The 18,447-nt window shown below is 46.6% G+C and overlaps 1 protein-coding gene across 4 annotated transcripts in view; it reads left to right on the forward strand.

Moving 5' to 3' along the window:
* The window catches only part of LOC144125532 (uncharacterized), a 177,360-nt gene that overhangs the window by 95,857 nt on the left and 63,056 nt on the right, over positions 1-18,447 (forward strand). For all 4 annotated transcript variants that reach the window (XR_013313388.1, XM_077659015.1, XM_077659017.1 and 1 more), the window contains exons 7-17: positions 310-513; positions 5,409-5,590; positions 9,532-9,635; positions 10,606-10,664; positions 10,790-10,917; positions 11,874-12,007; positions 14,292-14,380; positions 14,465-14,614; positions 17,342-17,544; positions 17,703-17,848; positions 18,235-18,368. Coding sequence is in view for 3 of the 4 variants with exons in the window: in XM_077659015.1 (XP_077515141.1) it covers positions 310-513; positions 5,409-5,590; positions 9,532-9,635; positions 10,606-10,664; positions 10,790-10,917; positions 11,874-12,007; positions 14,292-14,380; positions 14,465-14,614; positions 17,342-17,544; positions 17,703-17,848; positions 18,235-18,368 (1,533 nt within the window). In the remaining variant the exon portion in view is untranslated. The remainder of the gene's footprint in view (positions 1-309; positions 514-5,408; positions 5,591-9,531; positions 9,636-10,605; positions 10,665-10,789; positions 10,918-11,873; positions 12,008-14,291; positions 14,381-14,464; positions 14,615-17,341; positions 17,545-17,702; positions 17,849-18,234; positions 18,369-18,447) is intronic.

The following is an 18,447-nucleotide window of genomic DNA, read 5'->3' on the forward strand; positions in this document are numbered from 1 at the left end:
TCAGCGCAGATTTAGGAAAGAATATAACAAATACATAACTTATACTGACCAGCTGCGCCCGGTGCGTTCAGTGAATCGTATTTTGGGGCTGCCCGTTAAACGTCACAGACGCTGGTGTCTAATGACATTTTCCTGGAAAATTCATTGTCTTTCTATTTATTCGATTTATGGTTACTATAATAAACGTTCTCAATAAACTTTGACATGTTACAATTGCTCTTAGTTTTCTTCCTGCCGCTAATAATGGTTTATTAAATGCGTATGACTGATGTCGGAAGCGCGGTCTTCACTTTTTTTTTATTCATGCAGGTTCTGCATACGCTTGGATCCAGCCTCAAACAGCAGAGCAGTCAGGAATGCAACGCCGAGACGTTGTCGTCGTACGTCATGTTAGAGGACCCAAACGCACTGCAGGCAGTGGCAGGATCGCTGTGCTCCATGTCCACGGAGCGCCTGGAGAACCTCATGAAGGAACTGCAGTCCGCGTTTGACTACGGAAAAGTTATGAACTTGGTACGTGCGCGCAAACACTTCACAGCGGGCCTCGCTGGGCGTCGCCATATTGCTCGCTGGACTGATGTGTGCTCTTACTTCAAGCACAGATCAAGCTGTAACGAGCGTCCTGCGCGAATTCGCAACAGACCCAAGAGCACTTGCTTTCACCACTTGTGTCTAAACATCTGAAAGGAAAGAATGTCGAGATAATTGCCAGTTAAGTGTGAAATCAAAAATCGAATTGTTCAGAAGTGCGTAATTTAGTTTTTGACTTGTTACAAAGCGCATACCCTCTTTTCATAAGCACAGCGTTGCTAAAGCTAGCGTTTTTTTTTTTTTTCAAGCCACAGGTTGAATGGCAATCTGACTCGTTTATGGCGGGAGCCAACAGTCAACGTAGGCAAGGAAAGCATAGGCTTTTCTTTTGCGGGAAGATTAGTAGTCTAATCACTTTATGGATGAAAGTCTGGCGGTTCTGGCAGTCTTAATGCCATGGCTAGCATAAGAGGTTTCTTGCACAGCTCCCGCCCTGCATGACCATTCAATCACGCTCAACGTGACACTCGCAACAATACAGGACGTACTACGTCCGCCGCTGCAAACGAGGGTGGCGCTGGTGAACACTCCCAAAGTTAGGCTACACGCAACGTAAATACCACTCAAAGCAGAAGATCGGACAGCTGCCGCCGTAGCTCAGCTGGTAGAGCACCGTACGCGCGCAATCCGGAGGTAGTGGGTTCGGATCCCATCGGCGGAGTGTGGTCGTTTTTGTTTTCCTCTACTTTCTAATCAGTTATCGTTCAGACATAAAGCGATTATACACTGTTAATATGTCATTGGTCCACACACCAATTTTAAAAATAATCGACTACGCTTTCCTTGGTTTCGCGGACTGTTGGCTTCCTTCATAAATCCATATGTCACAACAAGCCCATCATTTCCCTACCAATATCTGCTTAATCTGACTCATCGTTCTTCCAAACGGCGAAAATAGGTTCGTACATAGTTCAGTGCGTGCTGTATGCGTAAGTTATTTGCTGTGTGAACTGCGCAAGCAAAGGAAAGTGCATATGAAGGAAGGAAAGTGGAAAACGAAGCATTCCGGAGGCTCGCGTTTTGCAGCACCGTTTTCACAGACGTCATCGCAGAATATCGGTGGTACAAAAAAAATGCAGATTTTCCGTTCAGAGAACCAATCAAGACATCTGAACCTGTATAACTCAGACGTGTGCAGTATATGCACATCCATTTTTCCGAAACACCGCGGGAAAAAAATTTGCTGCCTTGTTCTGAAATTATGTTTCTTCATGCTTCAAGCTTCGTTTTTCTTTATGCCATCATTACGCCACCTTAAAATTACCTATTGCAATGAGGCTGAGCTAGCAGTATCTATCTTTCCCTGATATGTAACGACAGAACACGTCAAAACAGGCAAGCAAAGAAATTCTATCCGCCTCTGTATTACAGTGTAAGCCTGCAAGAAAAAAAAAGCTGCGTTCAGCGGAGAGGAAAAGAACATGTGATTGATCCTTCACTTTCCGCTAACTGCATGAAGCCGCTCCAGACGTGTATCGGCGGTTTTCACGACATCGACGACACGCTGCGGCGGCGCCGCGAACTAGTCCAAGGAGGATCGGCGCGTTGAACCACGCCGTTTGCTCCGTTGCGAGAGTGGTTCGCCGCCACACTCGGACGGTGTTGCCAGAGTTTCGCTGTGAAAAACGCATATTAGGAGCCCTGTAACGTGGATGTTTGAATGCTGACGAGATAGAAGCGGTGGTAAGTGACAATGCCCTAGTTTCCTGGCGCCAGCAATACAAAGAGAGCGCGGGGCAGGAGGTTTGCTCTTTGCGTATGGTGCAGCTCTTGCAAGGTCATGACAACGCAGCTTTTATCAGACACCAAGCCTCTATTTCTAAAGAGTTGATTTGGTTTATGGTTTATGGGGGTTTAAAGTCCCAAAGCGACTTAGGCTATGAGGAAAACGGTAGTAAGGGCTCAGGAAATTTCGACATCGTGGGGTTCTTTAACGTGCACTGACATCACACACCACACGGGCCTCTAGAATTTCGCCTCCATCGAAATTCAACCGTCGCGGCCGGGATCGAACCCGCATCTTTCAGGTCAGCAGCCGAGTGCCATAACCACTGGGCCACCGCGGCGGCAGAGAGATGATTTTCATGGACCCTATATAGATACTAGACGCTATTGGTTAACTATCAGTGCAAGCACATGCGACTAATGGAAGCGCGAGTAGTTTTGTGCATGAATGTCGCCGTAATTTTGAAATTTATTTAAATTCAGGCAAAATACAATTTGTCTAGGTGAAGAAGGCTAAACGTGACACATGAGATCACCTGACTAGGCCCTGAACACCCTGCATTCATACAGCACAGTGTGGACATGAAAGGCATTTCAACAAAATTCTCCAAGAATATCGTAAGATATCACATAGAGCAAAAAAAACATTACAACAAAATTCTGCAGGAATACCATATAATTAAAAATACGGCAATAAAAAAGATTTGAAAAACACACCCTTGTTACAAGTCAAAGTAATTGAAAAAAGAAAATAACCACAAATGTGTTCCCTGACAAAACAAAGAAGGATAACAGAATAGAGGGGATCGCCTGGAACACAGCAGTAAATATACTGGCACTGCAGTTATTACAAATAATAGTCGGGATTATAGGCAAGTCAAGAAAAAAATCCTTTGCGTGCTTTCGGAAGGCATGCAGAGAAGAACAGTTTTCCATGATGCCCAACAAATCAGGATGGCAGGTATTATTACGACGTGCGGTATGATGATTTGTTATCCAAGGATGGGGGAGGATAAGCAATCCATTTCGTTATAATTTTCTTTTTGCACTTCGTTATTGCCCTATGCCTTCGCTGTGACTGGAAAAATGCACTCAGACAGGCAGATGGCAAGAAAGGAATAGACCGGACGAAAAGATTGTGTCATAGCGGCCTCATTCATTACGTGCCGTCCATCAGCTGCTTCCACACAATCAGAGCGCAAGGCGCGGTTGTTCTGAGAAAATATTGTGCGGCCGGGGAAGGCAATCTCAGATAGTCCTTGCTTTCCACCTGTACACACGATTAAAAATATTTACTCGTATCTAAAGTAGCAGCCGCCGCGGTGGCTGAGTGGTTATGGCGCTCGGCTGCCGGCCCGAAAGACGCGGGTTCGATCCCAGCCGCGGCGGTCGAATTTCGATGGAGGCAAAATTCCAGAGGCCCGTGTGCTGTGCGATGTCAGTGCACGTAAAAGAACCCCAGGTGGCCGAAATTTCCGGAGACCTTCACTACGGCGTCCCTCATAGCCTGAGTCGCTTTGGGACGTTAAACACCCATAAACCGTATCTAAAGTAGCACGTGGTCATGAAAATTTATATGCACGAAAAAACGCAAACGGAGGCAGCTTTAGCAGTTTAAACTCATGCGACAGTGAGAACGTTTCCAGCTTGTATTCTTTTGCAAGTTTCAGGACAGTCGCTGAGCCTTGCTCACCTGCAGTGTTAAACGCACATATTGGCGCTTCTAGTTCGGTTATTCACCCGTTGTACAAGTCTCCAAAGTTGATGTTATATTGATTTTAAATTCTCTCCAAAGTGCCCACTGCTCCGCATCACGCCAGCCGTTTTCACACGACAGACGGCGAATTGTTACTTGTCTCTCGTTTAGTCATTTTACACCGTCAAGCAACGAAAGACGGACTCACACGAGGACGCCACAATCGGCAAACAAGCGCGAGTCAGTCGTTAAATTTTGAAACAAGCACGATTCAACCTAGGCTGCACCCAGAAGCAGTACATCCGTAGCGGCGTCATTGGGTAAACAGAGGCGCCCTCTCTAAGTCATCAAATTCGCCAATAGCAACCTTTCTCAGGCGCCTGTACCAGCGCACTTGAATATCAGCCCTTCACAATGTCTAACTTGCGCGTACTGATTTGCGTGCAGTGGGCTAGCATTAGCGTAAGCATAGCGCGATCCGTTTCTGCTGGGAGCAACGTACACTCTAAACAGAAAGAAGTCAAAAGGGAGTAAGCAAACTCCCTTTTATAAAAATGGATGTGGTTGAGGACAGGTTACCCCCTTTTTGCTCCCATACAAGCGTATTCGTGGGTGTGCACTACAGGGCAGCTTACTTCCTTTTACTCCTGTATAGGCGCATTAGTGTTCAGTGTACACATATGCAGGTGGCCTCTGTGGGCGCACACCTTCCGCTGCGCAGACGCACCTGGGTCTCCGCCTAATGGCCGATTCACACGACGGACTGCTCTCCCGCGGCCCGCGCATCACGTGTTCGTGCGTCACCAAATCGAGAGGCGTGCTGTCGGCCCGCGGACTGGACAACCAAGGAAGTTCTAGTGCCTCTCCCTTCGCGGGAATTAGCGGCGGCCCGCGAAGATGCGCGCGCCAGATCTGGCAACCACCGCTCTTGCCAGTATTTCGGCTACCGCATTTCGCTGAGTGGCGTTGAGCTGACGCGCTGTTTTGACAAGCTGCACATGGCTGCACTGCGTTTGCTACCATGACGACGTGATTGACTCGGCTAGCAAGACGGCCCAGGCCATTGAGGAATTGGACAAAGGGCCGCATCTGCACCATTCAATCGCAGTCATGGGTCGGGAGGAAAAACCAGCTTGACTAGCGTTGCCAAACGCTTTAAAATAATCTGGCAACAGTGGTACACCCAGCGCGTCGTCTGCTCTTTTGGTCCGTCGCATCCGCTTGACGTCATCGGATCGCAGGCCAGTTTTTAGTGGCGCATGAACACGTGATGCGCGGGCCGCGGGTGAACGGACCGTCGTGTGAATCGGCCATAAGCTGTTCAAACTCTCTCTTATTGTTATCAAGGCTTCCAACGCGCTCTTCTTAAGCTGCACTCCCCGTCCCCCGCGAACAGGTGTCTCAAGTGGTGAAGAGCCTGGGACTCGAAGACTTCAGCCTCGCGTTGAACAAAGTCGCCGGCATGGTCACGGCCTTCAGCAGCATCAGCGAGCAGATGCCCAGTGATTTCTCGGGGAGCCTGGAGGCGCTTCGAGCTCTCATTCAAGACTTCACTGACGAGAGGCTCAACGCCGACCTGTGAGCGCTGCTACGTCACCATCGCATAGACGCTTTTTAGCGAATCGGCGGTTGGATGTTGGTTTGTGTTGCTATAGCTACCACCAACAGTTCCCTAAAAGGGCCAGATTTGCAAAACTGCAGATTGTCACAAATGTAACTGGTCCGTAGCTGTACACAATTATGAACTAGCCTTCGTAAAAATGGTCTATAGACAGTCTATAGACTCTTATAGACTGCATTGCCTTCCTATAGATATTTCTTTTTATCTATTCATAGTCTATAGAACAAAATCTACTAAATGTGTATGGCCATAAATCTATATGTTTTCTATAGACTGTCTATAGGCTGTTCTCTAGGGTTTGTTTATAACGAGTCTATAGACATTATAGATAGAAGTCTATGGAAAGTGTATTGACTGTCTAAACAAATTTTTGTAAAGGAGACGACGGCCAAGGCCTTTGTCATTTGCTTGGCCTCACGAACGTATATATGGCGCCCTTCGTTTCCGGGTTTGATTTCTTCAGAATTCGGGGATAAAAATCGGGCGATATTTTTAAAGTTAAAACTCGGGTGCAAATCGGGCTATTCAGCAAAAAAGTTCCAAATTTCCTCCTCTTTTTTTTTGGTCAATTTTTATCGAATGAGAAACTACTGCAAGCGTTCTTTGTGGGATATAATATGGTGCATTCTCTTATTATTTCATGAATAGTATGAAAGTTGCAAGGCGCACTGGAAAACTGTTTACCCAACCAGAAATTTCTTTTTTTTTCTCATATATTCCGATTATTTTGAAGCGTGCATTACAGTCTCTTGATAATAATCCTTCAACATTATAGCGACCACTTTAAAAGCACAGTTAAAAGCCTTGGAGCAGCTGGTCGTTAGCGCGGGTAGAGCTTGATTCAGTGATTTCATTAAGACATGTGCTCAAGACCCCTGTTTTGACCGCTCACTTCGAAAACATACTTTTGGAACTTATCCACAAATCAGGCCACGTCGCGCAAAACAAGCGTTAAACGAGGTTTAAAATCGTAAGCAAACTTGGAAACATCCGGTCCGGGTTAAGCGCAAGATATCTGCTAATTTCTGTGCGTGTCTTCAGCTTTGAAAACTATTTCCACTTCAAAGCGCATTTTCGAGTAGAAATCGAGTTTAAACCGATTGTCGAGAAATCTGATCGGGGGGGAGGGGGGGGGGAAGAATCGAGTAAAATCGGGTTTTGCCGGAAAACGGAGGGCCCTATGTGTATATACGTCCGAAAAGCATGGAGAATCCAATCGCTGGCACTTCCAGATAAAGCGTTGCGAATTCTCTGCCATGAAAAAAAAAATATGCGAGCAAAAAAAATCCTGTCTTGTACTCGGGAAAAGCTTAATGTTCTGAGGTTATCTGACGTATTGCCTTCAAACAAGATTACAGGCACCTCGCTTTCCCCTTCTTACGGGTTATACTTCTACGCGAACGCTGAGAGAGAGAGAGAGAGAGAGAGAGAGAGAGAGAGAGAGAGAGAGAGAGAGAGAGAGAGAGGGTTTATTGATAAGAAAGGCAGAGAGGTTGGCCTGAAAAATAAATATCTGGCCTGCTACTCTGCAGGCGCGAACGCGAACGCTGAAAGAACTCTAGTACGAAACGGGGAAGTTCAGCTAGTTGGTACTGGTTGTACCTGTCTCGAGAGCAAAAAGACAAAGACCAAAGGACGACACTCGTGCGCCGTACTTCTTCGAAACAAGTAGGACACCCTCAGCTCGTCAAGCCTGTTTCACCGGCTAACTGCAAGATCGGGGAAAACAGCAAGACCGGCAAGCCTTGCCACACTCTGCTTTACACCATTTCGGCGTTTAAGGAAAGGTATGACCTGAGCTTAACCAATTCCCATTCAGCCACCACTGCCTGAGTATCGAGTTACCAATCAGGCGTTCATCCCTGAGGCCATGCAGACAGAGTTGCGTAGTTCAAACATGTGGTACAGCGGCCACTTTTTTTCCTGCGCGTGATAGAGTGAGTCACGGAGGTAGCGACGCGTAATTGGCAGAAACCACAAGGAAGCGGTGAAGGAGGAACATTTCAACGTCCGACGGCCGGGTGGTCCCGCGGGGAACATGCAAACAGACGCGCCGACTACACCGTTGGGGTTTCTGACGGCGAAAACATTGCCGGCACTTAACCTGAAGCGAACGAATTTGTTGAGGGTCAAACCACGAAGTTAATCACATTCCTTTAATCCGTAAATAAATGGCGGCGCCGAGGCTGTCAGCGTCGCTATTTCTTTATTTCGCACAACACAAGCAGTGGTGGCGAACCGAGCTTTTGCGATGAAACGTCGAAAGTAGCAAAACTGTCGCAACCTTAAATAAGGATAGAAGTTAAGGACAGGAAAGAGGTTCATAAACTTGGTCATCTCCACGAGTGTCGGATGAGGATACTAAAAATACCCGCGTCTTTCCTCCCCTCGTAGCCTCCTCCTCCTCGCAACTCTAAGCACAACCGAGCTTGAGTGGCTGAATGATACAAGTTTCCTTAGAAGTTTCCCTAACAGTTTCCTTATCAGCTTCCTTTACAGCTTCCTTAGACGCCAGGTGCATTCCTACATAGTAAAGTCATATGCTTGATAAAAAAAGGGAGCATGCGCCCTAGAGAAGTTTACGTACTTTTTCGAGACTATCATCTTCTTAGTCATCCAGTACTTCCTCCGCTCACTTCCTCCTCGCCCAAAGATACCGGGACGATATTATATTAAACATTCTTCTCCTAATTTGTGGTCGTACAGGAAAACTGCACGCGTGACGGACGCTGGAATCCACAAATGCAGACGTTACCCGCATTCATTGTTGCATGTATTCCTGCACGCGTAGGTGAAAGCTGCCTTTATTTGCTATTATCCTATTACAACCGCAGCTGTTGTAGGGAGCCTTTAGGCGGCGCACATAGCAGAGAGAACGCGTCATAGCTATACCCGTATCATCGGGCCCGTCAAAGCGCCGTGACGGCACACGCGCCTTCCTGGAGCGCGTGGCTGACACGTGCCCTGGATAACTCGCCGGCGACGCGAGATATCGGAGCGCTTGAGGCTTACTGTGATCTGGTACATTCAATCGGTCTCTCAATAAAAGTCAGCCGATTGAGACTCTTCTCTCCTTTTACTGCTCAATACAGCTTATTACTATACCGCTATACTCGGAGCTCGCGGCCTAGTCGGCAAAACGAGCATGACAAGCTGAGGGTTCGCTACCTTCTGGAGTCTGCGAGGGACTTGATATGCAAGAAGGGGCGACGTGCTAGCTCTCCACCTAGTTCGCAGTATTCGGCCCCGACTTTCGGGATTTTCACGGCTGACCAGCGCTCGGGCAGTCACGTATCGCTGTTACGGTAAAGTTTTCTGGATATGGCCCCAGGAGTAAAACCAGTATGAATATCTTCAGTGCGACAGGAATGACCGACGAAGGAAAAGCATTTAAAAGGCATTTGTACAATACCCATTTCGACGAAACCGGGCCAATATATAAACGCTTTGCTACATTAAAAATGTTTATAATACTTGTGATTGACGACTAGTGTTAGAGCGTCGGTGTTAACAAAAAAATTGCGGACGCCTAAACAATGTTCAGCCTGGGTTGCGATAGCACAAGGAGCCCGTCGAGGCGTTTTCGGAACACTTCCGGTTTGATGACATCATGTGGTGTGTGAAGTTTCGCTCGCTCAGTCACGACAAGGCATGGCATGACGTGCTTGACATGCTTGTCATGACCCAGCATGACGTGTAATATATGTCATCACATGTAAGAGTGATGACATCATCAGGTGCGACACGAGACGGCGACATCGCCAGTGGCCCGGCCAGCTCCTTGTCCTCTCGTTTAACACTTTCCGCACTTGTACCCGAAGACTGCGGTAAAATGCCGGGAACCGGCACAACATCAACGTGAATAACCTCCAGTCACTCAACTGTTCTTCCCTTTCAGGTTGAAAGCGATCTGGGACGATGTCGGACAAGTTGTGCCCAGTCCGGAAAAGGAACTCGTCGGCACCATCATGGAGTGGATAGCAGGCGGCACTACCCACACAGGTAACTTTCGGCCTCCGTTTGCCTTTCATGGGCGAGGCAAAGCAAAGCAAGCCCAGAATACACTCATAATTATCCATCGTAGTTGAACGTGCTGTCTTCTTTTATTTATCTGCCTAAGTTTTGCACACGGCAACGACTGAGCTCAACTGAGACAATCGCTAATAGGAAATAGCACGTCTATGTGGTTGCTTGTTTCTTTTTTTTTCCTCTCTTCCAGCTAACAACTCCTGCGAATGCAAGCTAGTTTTATTGATTTCGAAAATAGCTTTCTGCTTTAGTCACATCGACGCATTTTCTGCGATTTATGGTTGGTTCACTTTAAGATCGCTTGTTTTGTTCGTAATGCAGACGACCGCAGGTACTGCAGCACCTAACTATACTAGTTGCCTTGCAAACCACATTTACGCTTTCACTTTTACCTTAATTCAAGGGTGATATGTTCAAAGAATTTTTCGTATATTAAAAAATATCGCATGTTCCTTAATTACCAGCGGCTTCACTCTTATTCTGCTTGTAAGTTGCATTAAGATATCAACTACAACGCCGCCGTTTTTTTTTTTTCTGCAGCCAAGTCCAGATTTCTTGAACATCGTTTTTTAATTGTCAAGGAACTGAGGAATATTGGGAGATACTATTATGAACATATTGATAGGAATGTTCGAATTTTCCGACGCGCAGCGAATTCTTGCTTTTAAAGTTTATCCCGCGGTCGTAATGAGTAGTTAAGATTGCCGTAGAGAACCAATTTTCGACAATAAATAGCAGAAAACTACACGCGTGCCGAGAGGATATTTGCGGATATATTAATTGTTATGTTTGCAATCTTACCATATGCTAAAAAAACTGCGTTCAGAAACAGCATCCCGTTGAAAAAATGCGCTTAATCAAAACTTCTTGGTACGTTATTGCCGCTTCTATTGTTTCTTTTGTACTGATAATGCACTGCTTCCTTTATGCAATTTTTTCTTAGGTTTCTCCAATTCATCTGCTGATCAAGACACTCCGACGAGTACACCGTCTAGTCGAGAGGTAGGTTTGTGTATATGTTATTGAATATTATCTAACACGTTTCTGAGCAGCGAAATTTGACGGCAGCCTGGGATCCTGAAGATTTTTCCGAGTCTCTCTTATATTTTTTTCCCCGCTTTCTGCAGGGTACATTAGGAGACGTGCTCAATAGTGCTGTCCAGTTTGTGAATGACTTTCAATCACCGGGTGGATCTGTGTCAAAGACCCGCCGTTTCTTCGAAGCCTTCTTCAATTTCGATAAATCAGCTACCATGTAAGTCATCCACTGGAGATTGTCCACGATAAGGTGCAATGTTTTTTTTTTCCCCGCACACAGTCTTCAGCAAGAAATTTCGATACTACGAGCATGTGGCGTTCGACAAAATTCTGCGCAGTGTTGAAGCGTGCGTGCTTAGCGATACGCTTGATAACAGGAGTAGCATAAGCACTAATATAGCTTTTATTTAAAAGCGCCCTTCCACTGAAAACCGCGGAGTAAAATAATATAGCACGGCGCCTAGTGCACCTATAAGAATATCGCGCTTAATTTTTTCGTAATTGTAAACGCTATCTCATCGAACAAACAAGCTGTTGACTAACTTGACTATGTGATTTAACAACATGATACGGCTTCGCAGAAGCATGATTGTTTGCCCTTAGTTTAACCAGTTATATATCGGTAGTTCAGTAGCATGATATGCACAAGCCGCAAAGAGGAGACAGCTCCAAATTAAAGACTGATACGGCGTACTGAGGACAATGCCATCCACTCTTTGTTCGTAGTAAAAATCTGCCTGCGGTCTTTTCTGGCTGTGTTGATGTTTGTACAGCCGCAAAAGAGAAAATTATATTGAAAGATTTTCGTACCACTTGACTTAAACTCGTGACGTCCATACTGAAAAGGACTCCGTGATAACCGTCAAAAAGAACGACGGTGGTATCCGGCCTCGGGGATCCGCAGAGATAAGAATGTCGTGAGGTCACAGAAGTAACAGCCGGAGGTGTTTCATTTTGTGACTTTCTAGTTTATAAAAGCTCGTTTTTAGTGAAAGCAGCGCCTAATAGTTATTAGAACGCGTTTATGTGTCGGTGTTGACCAGGTTCTAAATTTGTCCTTAGTGGTCCTTTAATTATCCTTGTTACAAACATTCTGATTTCCGTCACAGCAGAGCAATAATTGAATGCGTTGTTTTGCGCATGTTTATGACTAGCGTTGTTTGCATTTCTCAGAAAGGACATGCTTGGCGTCATGGATGAACTGATGTCGAATAAGGGCGAGACGCCTGCGATGAAACAGAAGAGGCAGCTTGCGATGTCCTACGCAGGAAGACTTGTTGGCATCGTGGTGGAGTTCATGCAAGCAGGTACGGTTTGTTGGTTGCAGAATCGGTCGTACAGAGTTAGTGAGCGAAACATTTGATTACGAGGCCCACGTTCGGGTTATGAAGAAGGATCCCTGGTTACACAGAGACCTCTAAAGGCCGAACGACAAGACAGCATTTCTTCGGCGTTGCATCAGCGTCTCGGCTACTGGCGTCGCTGGAGGCGAAATTCCGGCGCTTGGAAGGTGTTTGAATAATGCCAAAAAAAAAAACCCTTGCAAGCGCCGGAATTTTGCCTCCGGCGACGCCAGTAGCTGAGACGCTGACGCAACGCCGAAGAAACGCTGCCTTGTGGTTTGGCCTTTAGAGGGCGTAGTGGCAGCTTTAAGGCTTATAACCTGGTAGGCGCGTCTCGGTATATACGGGGCCAGAGAACGAAGGTCCGGTGGGAGGAGTGGCCCGGCTCTCCTATGTGAAACTAACATGCGGTAAAATGAGTAGTTGCGACTTGAAACCGCAACGACATATGTGCAGTACGTTTGCTTTCTGTAGGATAACCCCACGGACCTGACAACGGGGGATGCTAGGACGTTTCGTAACGTAGTGTGTTGTTAGTATCTGGCCGCAAGGGAGTGAAGCCTTTGCTGATTTACGTCATGGACGTACATAGCTCCAGTATGTTGAGTGGGACACGAGAGCTCGTGGCTAACGATGCTTGTTGCGCCGTCTATTGATGGCCACGTGAGTAACTGGCGAGGCTACGCGCATGAGCACTGCGACCCGGGCAGCAGTGCTGCGTGAGTGCGAGCGCAACCGAGCATGCAGTGTAGTTCGCGGTGACTTTGTAATCACTTACGATTACCAGTTACGCATTCAATGTTGGTAGCCGATATAAAAACGAGAAGGGTGGGGTTGGATGACTGCAAAAGGTGCGCTCGCTCGCTGCTTATTATTGCTGTCGAAGTTGCGCTTGACAGTGCTCTCGTCTTAGGTAAAAAGCTTCGAGGTTTAGAGGCGCCGGGACGTCTTCAGTCAACACAAGTTGTCCTCTTGTAGATTTGTTTTTGCCAAGTTTTAGTCATGTTGCGAACTTAGCCTGGCGTGTACATTAGAAGTAAAATTAAAAAACGGCACTGCAGCTGAACGTTTAATATTCCCACAACTCTTCCGAAATAACACGCCTGTTTTAGTACATTTTCCCCAGGTAAACTACATATACAGCTAAGTTATGGCTAAGTTCTCAAGTAATAAAAAAATTTAAAACGATGACCCTCATAATGGGTACCGGTCATTATCAGGAACACAGTTTTGATAAAGATGGGACGTTCATGTTCTGCCGGTGTAGATTCAACATGGTCATGTTCTATGTGAAAAATAAAGAAGCGCCGACCAAGATAGGTGTAGTCAAGATGACAGACGAAAAAAAAATATTTATGTATGCTCGGAACCTGAATATAAAGCCTCCGACCTACGCGAAGTGCGCCACGAGCTCAACAAATGCAGCTACCCAAAGCACTTCGTGGACGCTGTTTGTTATACGACAGACAGCGAGACCATCTCAGCCCGTTGGCCTTCCTTGCCGTGCCCGAGCTGAAATATACCCTATGTGCCAGGCGTGAGTGAGTCATTGGTCCGCGTTTTTCGCACCTACGATGTGCATATAGCTCATGTTCCAGCGAGCAAGCTTCGTCACGATGTGGTGGCCGTAAGAGAGGAGCTAAAAAAGGAGAAGTTTCCCGGCGTAATTTATAAAATCCCCTGCTCAGACTGCGATCACTCCTACATAGGGGAAAGCGGAAACTTAGGAAGACGTCTGCAAGACCACAAGAATGATGTCAGAAATAAAAAGGTCGCTTCCAACGCTCTTGCTGAACATGTTGAAAATGCGAAGCACGATATCGCTTAAGAATAAGCGGCAGTTATCGGCCGTGAGAAAAACTGGATGTCACGCCAATATCTGGAGTCCTTGATTATCCAGACAACAGATCGCCCGCTAAACCGTAACATTGGCAATCTACCGCCCACGTACGCTAGATGCCTGCGGCGATTAGTACAACGTAGTTAAGTTTTGTGTCTGATTTTTTTCCTTCAGTGAACAAGGCTTCCGTGTGGAAGTCGAAATATCTCTGTCATCCTGACTACACCTTTTTTGGTCGGCGATTATTTTATTTTTCACATTTACTCACCCGACCAGACGAAATTTCGTCAAACCTCAGATTTGGTCACGTTCTTTGTGAAATACCTTCTATTCTGGTTCTGTCTCGTTTATTAGTAGCCGTAATAGAAAGTTAACGCCGTAACCATGAATTTGTTTTCTTTATTTCAGACTTGCACCGATCGTTCGAAAATGGGCAGAATGCATTCTTTCCTCAAATGATAGAAACCCTTATAGCGACACTGCCATCGAACAAGCGAGTACGTATGACACATATGTCTCATAAGCTACAGTATAGTGTAGTCAAAACGCTGCGCGTCGTCTCATACGCTCTTATTATTCAGGTAAGTCGGATACTGTCTTCCAAAGGAATTGTGAACGTGGCCTGCAATGAAGATAAGTTCAAGACAACATTTCGTATGCTGGTGCCTTCTGACAAAGTCAAGGACCTCCAAAGTTTCACGTGCCACTTCCTAAACGACATTTTCCCTGCAGTGAGTCCACTTTTTCTTTCCTTGTACACGATTTTGATCTGGCATAAACGCAGTGCAAGCCGTGACGTTATAACGAACTACGCTGATAGAATCGGAAAAGATATCGCAATGAGCGGTATCTTAGTAAGTGAGAACAACTTCCCTTCTGTCCAAGCAATGCATCCGACGCGCAGTTAGTCGTGCTGCCAGACAGGTGTCATTCAAAAATAAACGCAAGATAAAAAATTTAACTCACCTTCTTTCTGGGGAGCTTTATGTACTCAGAGATGAGGTTGTGTGCTCGGCAAGTTCAGAGGATGATAGCTATACTTCTTTCGAACAAGATCGCGATGTTGCTTTATGACCACACCATGAGAAATGGGGGTTGTCACGGCTGAGCTCGGCCAAACAGAGGCTGTGGCGCCATGGTTTTACACAAGGTTTATTGGCAGCACCATGTCCCCACTCCCATGTGAAACAAGAATGACGTCGCTTGGTTTCAAATGCCGCCCATGAGCTGAGCTGCATTGTGAGAGCGTGGTAGTCTTGTTCTTCTCGTAGATATGCAGGTAGGTAGATAGCAACTTTGCTTCTGAGATATTTTTAGGAGGGGCTGGAGATCAGACGGCCGCAAGCCCTTGCGCCGCGGCGGCCTCCGCAGACCCGGTGACCGTCCTCTCTTCAGCGGCGGCTTACGAGCTGCGCAACAGAGCCTCCCACTATTAGGTTGTGTTGATTGTTGGGCAGGTGTTGACATTCCCAAAGGGAGTGTGGTAGTGTGGCTGGCTGTGAGCAGAATTTGCATGTTGGTGTGTATCTATCTGGGTGCATTCTGGAGAGCAGAAGCGGATGCTGGTAGGTATTTGTGTGTAGACATCGACATGCGTTCGCTTGAGTTTTGGTCAGCGACTTGTGCACGGGTGGATAGAGGGTCCGCGAAAGTCGTTATGCTGATGCACTTTGATGGTAAGTTTGGGGGCTATCCCTGGAGTCAGACGCCATCTCTTGCCCAGTAATTTCCCTCGCCCGGGAGGCCGATCCTCGGGCTTAAGTGTGTGCATCCAGATTGCCTGGGAGTCCAGGGTGAGCTGGAGTCCAGATTAAGGTGATTTTCGATTGTGGTGCAGGTGTACCTTATAAAATGCGATGTGCACTTTGGGAGACCCGGCCGCAGGCGAGCTTGCGGATGCGAACTTGCGGTGCAGGCGAACTTGCGGATGGCTGTCTTACTATCGCTGATAATTGTGCGGACGTCCACCTGTAGCAATAGCTAGGGCAATGGCCGCCTCTTCTGCCTCTTCTGGGATAGTGCCTATTATGGAGCAGCTGTTCTTAAGTGTCCCGTATTGGTCTGATGCGAATGCAGTCATGGCTGCCTTGTGATTGTGCTCTGCAGCGTCTGTGCAGATGGGATCCGAGTGATGGCGCTGATGTATAGACTTTGACATATTTCCGTCCTTCTGCCTTAATGATACTTTTGGTGCATATTTTTGAATACGGGGGGGGGGGGGGGGTGACTAGCTTGCTCCGCATCTTTCTGGGAACCGTAAATTTGGGATTTGGAAATGCACCTATCGGGAGGCCCAAATAAATGAGTGGGGATCTGCCAGCTTCCGTGGAGGAGAGCCGTAGGGTTTTGAGGATAAGTGGCCTTCCACTAGTTCATCGATGGTGTTGCGGACACCCAAGGCCAGAAGTCGGGTAGTGGATGTGTTTGAGGTAGCCCGAGTGCGCATATGACTGAGCCCCTGATGAGGCGGTCCAGCTTTAGCCTTCACTCTGTGCATATTTTGATGAACGAGGCAACGTATATACAATGCGGCTGAGGACAAAAGTTTTGATCAGACTCAACAGATTGTTTTCTTTCATGCCACTGTGCTTATTTGAGATCATCTTGATAAGGCGGACAGTTTTATGGGTGGTAGCTGAGAGATTCTGAAGAGTGAGTGTATTATGACGATTGTTTCGGAAGATGAGGCCCAATATCCTTATGTGCTCCACCTCGGGAATCGGTTGGTTGCCGATGTGTAGATTGAGGATGTGGGAGGAGTGGTTCTCTCCCCAGTTTTTCGGTGCTTCCCTTCGCCAGCTGTGGGGGGTGCTTGACTTCTCGGGGAGCAAGATAGTCGCTTCATAGTAACGTATGCATGCACGATGTCAGTGCCCGCACGCAGGATGTTGTTGAGCTGGGGTGTGCGTCTAGCATCCGCACACATTGTGATGTCGTCCGGGGAAAAACTACGGTGGAGCCCCGCGACAGTGTTGAGCTTCTCGGGGAGCCGACATTGTACCACGTTGAATAGAAAGGGGGAGAGTACCTCTCCTTGTGGGGTTCCTCCCCCGCCCAGCAGGATGGGTGAGGATTGATGTTCCCGAATTTGGAGGATCACCGTCCACCCGGCGAAAAAACATTGAATGCAATTGAAGGTCCGTGTTCTCGTTGCTTCTCCCCCCGCCTGACCGCAGCCTTCACTGCGGGTTTCTGCTGTCGCGCAGAAAAGCGGACTTGCTGTGCCTGGCGGCCGTAGAGATGTAGAAAGCGTATTAGAAAACGAAGTTTCGCATTTCTCGCTTGTCTGCCTTTTTCAGGGTGCACCGTTCAGCAAAGGCATATAGGAGGTAGTCTGGTCGCCAGAAAAGCTGGCGTACTTTTCTTCTCTAAAACTCCCAAGAATAGTTTCTTTATATGATAAGTTTTCTTAGAGTTCTATTTCTCAGTACAACGGAAGGCAATTTTTAATCTTGCAGTTTCTAAAAACATTCCAAGACATATCTGCTTTGGAGGGAAAGGGTAATGCCACGTGGGATCCTATGAATGTCAAGATATCGGACATCACAGGCCTGTTGAACAAAACTGTGAATCTGAAGAGGCTGTCATACGACTGGAATGGTGTCTCAAAGGCTGCAGCAAGGTTCGAGAACCGGTGGAACTCTAAGACAAGAGACGAAAGGTGACTAACATTCTCGTATTTCCTTAAAAAAAAACGACGGTGCAGTCATTAGAAATTCCACTAAGAACTGTGCAGAATTGTAAGAATTTAGAAGAATCAAGCTGAAATTATTTAATAACATTCATCCACTGAACTGAAACAACATATCCGTGTTGCAGGATTTCGTCTGCCATGAAGATCATCCAGACGGTCTCAAACTACGTGTCCCTCCAACAGCTAAAGTATTGGAATGACTTCCTTGCTGTGTTTTATATGGCTGACCAAATAACCGATTTGCTAAACCAGGTAATGGGAGGTATACTAGGTAAGTGTTCAATGTCTCGTTATGAGAATTCTTAAGCATATTTTAATACAAAATAACCAAATGACTCAAACTCTTCGATTGCCTCCTCAGTGCCACTGAGAAACAAATATTACGAGACTATAATGCTTGCCAAGACTATAACGGGCACATGTGCCTTTCCTTGGAAACGCGATATAATAAAGAGATAAATAAGTCATTACATGGATGCTTAATATGTGGTACGACAGTCTTTTTTTTTAAACATACTTAGCACTAAGGACACCGCATGGTGCATGAACACTCATTAAGCAGCATGGACGCATTTGAGAAAATCCTCGAATAACTCTCTTCTTTTGAAGTAAATTTTAGCTTATAAATTTGTCGCGTCTTTCTTCCTTTTGTTTCAGTGGAAGGAGGAGTCACCGTGCGCAACATTGCACTGAACGTACCAAGTCTGAATGTCCTCGCCACTGAGCTGTTAGAATTCGTGCCTGATTTCATTCGCATCGGGACGAAGATTCTCCAAGTTGATTTAGGGAACGTGAGTGCGTCGTCTGCATTTGATCCGAGCCGTAGTTTCTTGATATGATTTACATTTTGCGGGGAACGAGAAGATGCGG

This window comes from Amblyomma americanum, chromosome 3, assembly GCF_052857255.1.
Source record: "Amblyomma americanum isolate KBUSLIRL-KWMA chromosome 3, ASM5285725v1, whole genome shotgun sequence".
Classification (NCBI taxonomy): domain Eukaryota; kingdom Metazoa; phylum Arthropoda; class Arachnida; order Ixodida; family Ixodidae; genus Amblyomma; species Amblyomma americanum.